At 31.7% G+C, this 11,198-nt stretch overlaps 1 protein-coding gene across 2 annotated transcripts; it reads left to right on the top strand.

Annotated features, from left to right (window-relative positions):
• The first annotated feature begins 549 nt into the window (after positions 1-549).
• LOC148626181 (uncharacterized) lies at positions 550-11,021 on the top strand. Of its 2 annotated transcripts, none has more exons than XM_088569944.1 (7): positions 550-902; positions 4,901-4,999; positions 5,706-5,864; positions 7,597-7,724; positions 8,447-8,585; positions 9,541-9,670; positions 10,862-11,021. In XM_088569944.1, the coding sequence occupies exons 1-7, from the start codon at positions 612-614 to the stop codon at positions 10,957-10,959; spliced, it is 1,044 nt and encodes a 347-aa protein (XP_088426070.1). In that variant the 5' UTR covers positions 550-611; the 3' UTR covers positions 10,960-11,021. The 2 variants fall into 2 exon arrangements, with proteins under 2 accessions (XP_088426070.1, XP_088426069.1); XM_088569943.1 differs by lacking the exon at positions 10,862-11,021 and adding an exon at positions 10,043-10,334.
• The last annotated feature ends 177 nt before the right edge of the window (positions 11,022-11,198 follow it).

Below are 11,198 nucleotides of genomic sequence, written 5' to 3'. Positions count from 1 at the left end.
ATGCTATAAAGCCGTGAAATAACTTCTTGGATATCAATTTCCGTGGATTGCAGACAAATTAGTGGTTCATGGATTCTATATATTCGTGATTTTACATTTCCCATAGTACAAATAAATGGAAAATATGTATTTCGTTGGGAATTTAATTTCGAGGATTGAGTCAACAATGAAATCCACGAAAAGTTTACATGATACAGCTGTCCCAAATTTTGCTTGCCCCCTAAAACATTTATAATAAACATATGGGTAGATGTAAGATATCATTTGTTTTATTGCCAAAATCAGGCAGAATATAGTAGTAACTATGTAATATAAAGTCCCTGGCCTATCCAAGGTTTGTTAATATGTTTCTTTTTTGGGGTGGTGTCATTCTTGCTGTCATTTTTTAAGATATTTGTTGTGGATTCACTCTAAAACAATGTCTTTGGATTATATTTTTGTCAGGGACGGACCAGTGTATGCATGCCGAGTACATTCCCGGTTGTAATAATAGACTTCCGAATTCTGCATCACTATTTTTTTCAAATTTTATTTTCGGTAGATATCGGATGTTATGCACTCTCCATTCACAACTCCTATGTGCAGTTAGCAGACCACATTTGATTAATAATATGGATGGAAAGTCTGATGCTGAGGGATGCAGAATGACTTTTAAAGAAAAAATAGAAATGATTGATCATGAGATCAGACTATTACACAAATTCTGTAAGGAAACGGGCTACAGCCCACATAAAATAAACGACTTTGCACAACCATTTCTTCAAGAAAAGCGAAAGAGCTCAAAGAAGGGAGTTGGGTGTATGTGTTGTTTTGCAGTTGTCATTGGAGTTTGTAGCATTCTAATGTACATGGCTACAATGTACCCTGTTGGTCAGGCTATTGTTAGATTAACAATTACCAAGGTAATTATAGTTTCTTCTATTCATTTTAAAAAAAAAATTGTAGTTGCCATAACAAATCTACTACTAGTACTAGTCAAGGAGTAGTATTCACCAGCAAGTAATTCTTGCTGACTGATTGTTGTCCTATCCTGTCTAACAAGTTCATGTCCAAATTTTAAGAAAAAATGTCTAACATATTGCTGATACTTGCTCTAAAAATTTGCAATCATACAACGATTTTCAGGAATTTTGTTTAGGAATACAATTTTGGTGATTGATTGGAGGGCTTCTTTCTTAAAAATGGTGAGATCTAATCTCTGACCACCTATGGGCAAGCTTCAATTAATTGAATTTTCGTGATATATCAGATATTGACTCATACTTTAAACAGAGAAGTCGGGGACAAATCAATAAATAAGTTTTGCGAAGAGTAAACTTATTGTACATACACATAAGCTCTGGTAAGCTTTTGACTGTCATAATGTAACAAATATTTTTATAAAAATACATGCAAATAAAAAAGCATGCTAATAAACATGGACAATGGATAAAAATACATGATAAGAACTAGCTAGCAAAGCTGAATAAAAGCAGATAAAATGAAAATAGCACTTATAATTTTAGGAGAGTTCGTCAATCTCATTAGTGATGTCATATTCACTATGTTGCATACATCAATATTGGTTTGCAAATTAACAACCAAATAAACAAATTGACAATTTCATTATTAGAATCCCAATTTTCAAAACTTTATAACTATTATAAATATAAAATTTTGGTTTTGTAAAATGTTTCATTTAACAGAAAAAATGATTCATATTTTGTATATGAATTTATAACTCTTTACATGAAAAATAAATTTGTAATGATAATTATATGTGAACCTTTATTTTCATATGAAGTTATTATTATTTATTATAATTTCATACTCATGTAGTCTTATCTCTGAACATTCATTTAAAAATTCCATGGATGGAAAAGAGTTTGCAGTTTAGGGAACCAAAAGAATTTTCCAATTATCTTAAAAAATGAAAGTTATGTTAATTTAATGTTTATGCCCCATGTTTTACCACCCAAAACAAATCACAGGTAAGTGATCATGAAGAACTCTCCAATAGCCTGAGTATAGGCAACTTAAGCTAAGATGATAAAAAAGCAGTACAAATATTTCTAAAATTATATGTGTCAAATTAACGCAAGTCAGGTATGAATGGTTGTATATGTTGTTATTTGTGAACTATGTATAGGAGTATGCTTAATGCTTGTGATTCTATACATATGCAAAAGGCCCTGGGATTAGGTAATAAAAATATTTGTATTTGTATTTGTATTTGTAATACAAAAGCAATATAGCAAAATAAAAATATACTTGAAATGACTTAGATGGCTGCATTTACAGTTGGTCCCATCCAAAGATTTAATAATCGATGTTCTTAAGGAGGTAGGCCTAGGGTAAGGGACAAAGCTCTTGAAATATGTGATATGTTTGTATCATATTCAATTTCACCAAAGCCTATCAAGCTTGCATTTGAAACAGAATGAAATTAGTCCAAGATACATAGTAACTTACATGAGATTGATGTAAAATGCTTACACAAACATTCCAATGATTATGATTTGTAAGAGTTGTGTCCCTTACCTCAGGTCTACCTCTTTAAATTGATTAAAATTTGAGATTTAATAAAGGGACATTTAATTCTAACTCAACTCGTATTAAATGCCCTTGGGGCAGTGCACATTATACATGTAAATGGTGATATAACACAGGCACTTGTTTCATATAAAAAAATTTACCCCATCTGCTTCCCTGTAATAGAAAGGGGTGGGAGTAAATTATTTGATGTGAAACGAGTGCCTGTGTGATGCAACTACATGTATACATTTTTTTGGAATTATTTCATTGACTTCCATTTATTGTTGTAATTAATTAATGGTGAATAAATATGATTGTTTTTTAAAAAAATTTTAGAACATGCCAAGTATTCATATTTTATGTCAGGTTCAAGATCATTATACTGTAATATAAAATCAAGTTGTAAAACACTAGTATTACTCGGGAAATTCCATACCCATCAATTTTTCAGTCTTTAGGCAGGACAATATTGTAACAGAACTTTTTGCTACATATTTGGAAAATGGATCGGTTTTACTTTATAAATGTATGGATGACACCCCTTTTGCATTAAAGGGCCTTTTTTCAGTTGATATTGAAACACAATACATGTATTGGAGGTTCGAATTCAGGGTTTTCTAGATCATTTTGCAAAATTAAGATTTTGGTAAAATTTGACCTTGACAAGAGGTCAAACTCAGGTACCGGTAATTCACGCCTTAAGGTATGAAATTCTGATAAAAGTACCAACAGCAAAAAAATTACCATAGAAATTTTTATTAGGTACCAGTACATGTAATTGTCATTTATCAAAGGAAGGCCAAGTTATCTATATTACTGGCTGTAATCAAATGATGTGAACCAATAAAACCAGTTAAGTTTCATTACACGGTAGTTTTGCATTTAAAATTGTATGTGTGATCACAAATGGCCTGTTTCTAGTTATTCTTAATTTTAATTTTAGTACTAGTGCATTAAAATCTGTTTACGGCTGAACCATTTTTATCTTGAGGATTTGCTGTTAGATATAAGGAATAAGATACAAATTTTTTTTCCACACTAGTGCAAATTTTTTATTCATATTTCAGCAGCAAACAAAATCAATTGTAACAGGGAAAAAATATATTTTATTCTTGCATGTATTTTTATTTTTTTCAATGGACAAGATATTTTTTCTTCAAAATTTGGAACATTAATTTTTTTCCAAGAGTCCAGGCCCTCCACCCCTTAGCTAATAAAATGGTTGGTGACTAAACTAAACCATTTTGGACTGTAATATTTATTTAATTGAGACAAGTGTTTGGATTATCCTGGTTGAATACTTTAAAATTGTTATGAAGTTACTAGTTTAGACAGGTGTTTGGTTTATTTAGGGTTCGATTTGAATAGGTTTCACTATACATGTATAATATATGTATAACGAGAATGATGGTGAATATGTCAAAGAGACAACAACCCCATCGGGATGAAAATTGTCAGCATTAGGCCACCCATTGGGTCTTCAGTGAATGATTAGGAAACCCTCACACCACAGGCCAGGCTGCAGCTGGCCCCAAATACAACATTATTCACTGTACATGTATGATGTTTTTTTTCTTTTTAATCATTATAGTTTCACACAAATCATGTGTACTGTAATCATTTTGCTCATTGAATAGTTCCAAAGACAAGCACCCTAAAGATTTCTTCATTGACGTTATCTTGCAACCACAATATCTCTACTTTAATATCCAATTTCAGATACATGTGTAACTAAGTGTAAAAAGTCTTGATTTTTATGTAGTATTGATACATTTCTTATGGTTACTGGAACTGATAATTTAATGGCTAACAGAATTGTGATTGAAAATTTCCACTGAATTAAACAATAATAATGATATAACCTAATACCATTAACAGACATGCAAACATAGAAACAGTCAATAATATTTCTTAAGTTGTTTTATTTTTTGCAGTCAACACCCCATAATTTAGAAACACAGACATTGTGATATTTCGGTTTTGTTGTCTTATTTTGAAATAAGAAAATTAGTCAAAATTGGTCAAGCAGGCAAGTTTTGTCAAAGCTGAACTAGCCTAAAATGAAGTTTTTGACTTGAAAAGAAAGAAAAAACATAAAAAATTAGGTGGCTTAGTGGGCAAGTTCTATTTAGCTAGACATCTGCTTGCCACCAACCAGCAGTAGAATGCTTTTTTTACCACCATTATTATACAGCAAAACTTTGAATTGTGAATAAAAAAGAAAAATGATACAGAATTAAAATTATCTTGTGAACAGCCAGGAATATGAACCTACATGAAACAAGATTTGAAAATACACTATACATCTACATGTACAGTAATTCTGTTCAGAGTAATTTTGTAAATGTTTTTTGCTGGACATTTATTGACAATTGCTTTGTTTCAGTTTCTTCCCTTGTATAAATGGATTCAAGTAGAAAAGGACACGTGTTTGATAAAGAACCCGCTGTTTGTAGATCAGTATTTGACAGAGGATGATTGTAAGGTATAAAATATAATAAGATTTTACAGGATTTTAGTATTTATTTTCGTATATCAAAAGTACAACCACTTTTCAAAGTAACTGCATTGTCCAGTCAATTTTTGAAGAGGTTTTAGTATTCAGAAGGAAGAAGTAAGGTCATACATGTACATTATAAGTCCTTAAGTTTCAGTTATTTCTAACTCACATTTTAATAAAGCTGTACATAGCATGTTAATTGATAACAACACTTAATTAATGCATGCTACAAAATGTGGATAATACCCTTAATTGATAAGTCTGTCTGTATTTGTTTGTGTCCCTTTTATATTCATACCAATCCATATCAGGTCTGTAACTCTTGATTGGGACAGCATTCAAGATAATACGTTTTTAACCGAAGTTAATGACCTTTAACCTTGAGGTCAAGGTAACAAGTTGTGTCCTGGCTATAGACTTTAGTCATTCAAGGTAGGTTTTTGGTAGTTGGCTTGTGGGTAGACAACCTAAAGCCAATGTTTTGGTTACCAGGAGTTAGTAACCCATTTCCTTATCATCTCATGATGTCTGATTTTTAATGTTTGGTAGCCTGCGTAAATTTCACTCTCCCTTGACAAGTGGGAAAAGCACTTATTTCAAACCCTACTTCGATGTCATGGCAAAGAATCTTAGGTATCCCAACAATAATGACAAAAAAAACTTGTTTTACAGTTAAAATGGTCTATTTCAGTTATGTTCTGAAATCCGAGAAATAACCAAGGTTAAAGATTTATCTGAACAGTCGTTCATGGACCAATACATGAAAAATGGACAACACATTATCGTACAAGATGGAATGAAGGATTGGCCAGAATCAACTAAGTCATTAGATGTAGAAGGAATAAAAAGGGTAATGCTTAAATTAATCACCTTCAGAATTTCATGTGAAACATTTTTATATTTTAAAGGTATTTCTTCAATGCTGTTTAAAATACAATTGGAGAATTAAGGTAGATCATACCTAATATTTCTAGTTGATAAATTTTCCTAGATTTTCTGGAAGATTATATTGAATGAACATACATTAGAATTTTAATGTTAAAAACATAGGTCATAGAACTTGATTTCAAGATAACTGAGCCTTCATAATGGCAATTTTTATAAAGATTGTGGGGAATTTCACTATTTTGCAAACTTTCAAAAATCTGGTAGATAGAATTTCTTCTAAATTTATATGAAGAAAACTTGACTGGTATTCTTTCATATTTCATAAAGAAAATCTTTTTTTCTAATAATATAAAAAAACCTTAAATTTCCATTACATTTATACATGTAGAACATTTTTCCACAAATTATCTCCTTTTAAAAGAGGCTTTATACAATTTATGTTCATAATTTTACAATACAATTTATTATGTCAAAAATTCTTTTGAAATATTTAAATACATGTATACTGTTTTTACATCATTTTAAGCATTTTCAGTTCATTGAAAATATATATGTGTGTCTGTATGTGATATTGTAAGACGACAGAAAAGAATGCTCTGTAATAGGCATATGTGTACATGCCCTGGTATATTGGGGCATAATAAAACTCTAATATGTTAAAGCTGTCAGATGATTTTCCTTAAAGAAATTGAGCCTCATGCAGAGGAAAATTTCTATGTGAGTGTTGAAGGACTAATATTCATTGAGTACCTATTTTCATAGTTTTTAGTGCTTCAGTCAAACCATGAGTTCTAATTTTCATTGACAAGCATCACTACAGTTGAATTTTAGTGCAATCTGCATATTTCAAAACCCATGAACTAATCAATGTTTTGACAAACTAAGAAAATTGATACCCACAAACTTAATTAATATGATTCTAAAAGAGTTAAGACTATGTCCAGTAAAATTTGGTTCAGTCTAGTAATTATGTCTTCTCCTCACAGCACTTTGATGGTGGGATATATTTCTTTTACCTTTCTGTCCATCTCACTTTTGTAAGTGCAACTGCTCAGAAATTACTGCACCAAATTACATGAAACTTCATTGGTAGTTACACAGGAAAAATTGCACATATGTTTTAATATGCTCTAAAACATATGGAAACATATGTTTAGGACCAGTATGGTAAAAATACAGTATGTTTTGTTAAATACACAAAATATGTTTTCAAAAATCTTCATACATGAAATCCTATTAAAAGCATATAAATACCAAATGATTTTTATGTCATTTTTTTTCATGAATTAATTCTTTAGTCAGAAACACATGTTTTTCATGGTGATCCTAAACATGTGAAAAACATAAGATAAACATACGTTTTCCAGGGGTTTTCAAAATTTATGAAAAACATAATATGTTTGCTGTGTATGACATGATATGTTGTGCATATTACCAGGATTTCATGATCAACTGAATTTTGTTGGAAGTGTACCCCTTTGAACTTTGGAAAAGGCGGAGACTTACAATATATGTTTGTATAGGCAAAAACAAACTTACTTTATTCATACACGTTTAAAGTTCATATTTAATTTAGGTATTAGAAGTTGTTTTCTTCAAGTTTCAAACCATGTCTTCAAATTGTCTACATCAAAAAAGTTTAAATATGCAACAAACCAAATGATAGTGGTAATTCTACCATGAATTTATTGCAGGCTTTTCAGGACAATACATATTTACGTTCAAGTGAACTGTGTGATGTTCAGTGCAATTTACCATACAGTAACGTAAAACAGTTCTTCAACAAAGTAGAAAGAATAAAACAAGGCTATTTTATGGCATGGTAAGCATACATAATTGTAATTATTCTGAAAGAATATGCAGATTAACAGCAAATATTAATATTCATGTATAATGAAAATAAGTATGGTAAAGTTCAGGGATGCATAAGTTTTTTTTATACTCCTGCTCATTAGAATTCCAGCGGGGCTATATATTACAATCACTTTGTCTGTCCATCAGTCTGTCTGTCTCACCTTTCTGTAGCAGACATTTAAGCTTCCATTGGAGAGACTGCTTTGATACTTGGTATTTTGCTTTTGCATGAATATGTACCATCGCCCCTTCTCAGATTCCTTTCTTATCTTGTACACTGTAGGTATTCTTAGCACATAATACAATGTATATCGTTTATCTTATTATTATCTGTTTAGGTTCAGGTATTGAGTATCATTTGTGTTTTAAGAATCCCTGTTTGTATATTTCTGAATCATCCTTTGCAAAACCTAGCTTCTAGTACACACACTTAAAAATGCCGTTGTTTACTGAGATAGACCTAGGGTAAGAGACACAACTCTTGAAATCAGTGATATATTAAATTTCACCAAAGCCTATCAAGCATTCAATTGAAATGGAATGAAATCAGTCCAAGTTACTTTGATGCTTGCATGAGATTGATGTAAAAAGTTGAATGCAAACGTTCCAGTGATTTGAAAGAGTTATGTCCCTTACCCTAGGTCTACCTCCTTAAGTAGCACATATAGACCAGTAATTTTTTTATTGTAGGACTAATTGTGACAAACAAGCTGCCAAGGCAACAAGGAGATTCTATAGGAGGCCATATTTCTTACCATCATCAGTAGAAATGTTTGAACAAAATCATATTTATTTCTCAAAGCATTTCAAAGATAAGGAGATAATTGAGGTATACATGTACAGTGTAATTTATTGTAAGCTATAAAACATATCAGATCATTTTCTTTCCTAAATTTTTATTTAGTTTTATGTGAAAATACTTCATATAAAAACTTCACTTTAAAACTACAAGGCCTAGAAATCACAATTGTGCAAGATAAATTTTTTTTTCAAAGCACAATAATGTTACTTAAGCCAGTCTTCACTTTATATTAGTGATTAGATGGTTTATATACAAGTAATAAAAATGAACTATAAACTATTCACTGTACAACCAAACTTACTTCAGAACTCTGTTGTTTTTTTACTGGGAGGTAAACAGAGACCGTTCTGTTGAAGTGTCCTCATTTCTATTCGACAACTCCTCTAAACTGTTGCATAGAACTTGATAAAACATTCTTTATCACATGATTCCATTGTGCACCTCCTGTTTTGTTTTTCCATCAGAATGAACCTTGAGGTTTTTGGATGCAAAACGTGAGCCATGCCATTGGTCCACCAAAGTGACCATCTGCTTACCTGGAACTACTCTAAAAACCCCTAAATGATTTTTGATGAAACTTTTCACATAGTGCCATGTGCACCTCCTATTATGTATTTTTCATCAGATTGACCTATTGGATTTATTAGTTAGTTTCCAAATATGATTTTCTTCCACTTTTAAGCTGAAATCCACATTTTCAAATCTGGAATTTACTGTTGCGGTTCTTTTTTTACCGTATGTTTACTTCTGCTTTCAACAATTTCCGCTTTTTTTAATTGGCTCCGTAAAACCATGTATGGGTTTCTAGGGAAGCGAACAGGGTATCAACAAGTGAGCTTTGCTAAGTTTTTTTTCTAGTTTATACAGGTGCTGCCTTTCCTTTAGTTCATTTTAAATATTTTGCTTTAGATGTTTTAGCTACTAAGGATTTGTAAGGAGTTAATCTTGAATTTTGTTTTCATTATTTTCATAAATATTTCAGTACAAAGCAGAGACAGCTATGATGATACTCTACCAGATAAAGGGAAGTAGTGAGATAATATTAACACCAGAGGATATGTGTAATAAAATGTGCCATCCTGTCAAAGATATTCTTAAAGAAGGAGAATTATGTAAGAAATTAGAGATACAAAGTTTTTAGTTCTGTTAGCTGTCACTAGAGATACCATAACTTTAGCTTACCTGGCCAAAAGGGCCATGTCAGCTATTGCCATCACTTAGCAATCTGGTGTAGTATGTAGTTACCAAACAGCTAATTTTAATCAGATTGAATCACTTGATGTTGTCATTGTTAACATTTTCAAAACCCTGCTCTTCAGATACTACCTGACCAATAAATTAGCCCCTCCTTCAATGTGATGAGGTGGCCTATGGGAGTGATCTAACTAAGATTGTTCATTTATTTTATTACCATAGTAGTAGTGGAATTGACATACATCACTGTGAACCTCAAAAATTAATTCCCTTAAAAATTTGCTCTTCAGTTCAATATACTTCAGTGGAGGAACCAGGGGTGAGAACTCCATTTTTAGCTCACCTGGCTCAGAGAGAGCTATTGCTATCACTTGAGGTCTGTAATCGTTATCTTCTCTTTCAGGAGTTAATGTGCTTTTTGGACAATATTCAACTATTTTTAATGTGATCACTTTCAAAAATCTTCTCCGTCTGACAATACTGGACCAATTAGAACCAAACTGGGTTTGAATGTTCCTTAGGAAATTCTGCCTAGATCTGATGTGGGTGTTGTGATAAATTGAATATTAGTTGATTGATATATCTATTTTTAGAAATGGTGGCCATGTTTTTGACTTATCAAAAACTCCAGCATGAGTTCTATGCAGAATACCTTAGGAAATATTCATACCAAGTTTGGTTCTAATTAAAGTAGCAGTTGAAAATGCAATTAAAACAATATGGCCACAGTTGAGGCATGATGAGAGGAGTTATACTAAGAAGATGATTCAGAAACTAAGTTGAAAGAGACATAGCTCATACAAAATTTGGGTGGGGGGAGGGTAAAACATTTCCTGATAATGTGCACACCTACATATCAAGTTTCAAGAAGTATTGTTCAGTAAATTGGGAAGAGTTGGTTATAAACATAAGCTCCTCCACTATTTTCATGTCTGGGGTATAGAGAAAGGCAGGTAATTATAAGCCATAAAATGAGCGCATAATTAGTGGTGCCACCTGTGGACATCTGGTTGGGAGTTTTAATATCATGAAATAACAGGAAACTTGATAAAAGTTCTCCACTAATAACAGTTTTGTATTGGTTCTAACAAAACTGCTTTTATTTTCAGTGGTTACATTAAATACCAATGCAATATGGAGCCTGGCAATACAAGGATTAGATGAAGAAGAAAATGTAGTAATAGCTGTAGAAGGAAATTATAACTAAACCCTTGTTTTATACCATTAATGGAATGATCATAGTGCAATAATAAATGACTCAGACATTGATTTCAGCTTATGTATGAAAACTGATTCAGACACACCATCAATCTGAACATATAAACTTTTAAAAGTTTTTTTCAGGACTCCATTAATCATAGCTTTCCTCTAAGACATGACAATATTTGAAAAGGAGAGGAAACCTGTGTGGGCAGAGTGAGTGCAGTGCTAGTAGCTCATTTGTGT

This window comes from Perna viridis, chromosome 2 (assembly GCF_037379345.1).
Source record: "Perna viridis isolate PV_CMFRI_1.1 ecotype Kerala chromosome 2, ASM3737934v1, whole genome shotgun sequence".
Taxonomy (NCBI): domain Eukaryota; kingdom Metazoa; phylum Mollusca; class Bivalvia; order Mytilida; family Mytilidae; genus Perna; species Perna viridis.
This window is presented reverse-complemented; position numbering and strand designations above follow the sequence as displayed.

Bases quoted from the DNA above. Each gene is read 5' to 3' on its own strand.
- LOC148626181 (XM_088569943.1), top strand. From the start codon at position 612: ATGGATGGAAAGTCTGATGCTGAGGGATGCAGAATGACTTTTAAAGAA. The intron at 5,000-5,705 runs GTATAAAATATA...GGTCTATTTCAG, and splicing joins TGACAGAGGATGATTGTAAG to TTATGTTCTGAAATCCGAGA. The intron at 7,725-8,446 runs GTAAGCATACAT...TTTTTATTGTAG, and splicing joins CAAGGCTATTTTATGGCATG to GACTAATTGTGACAAACAAG.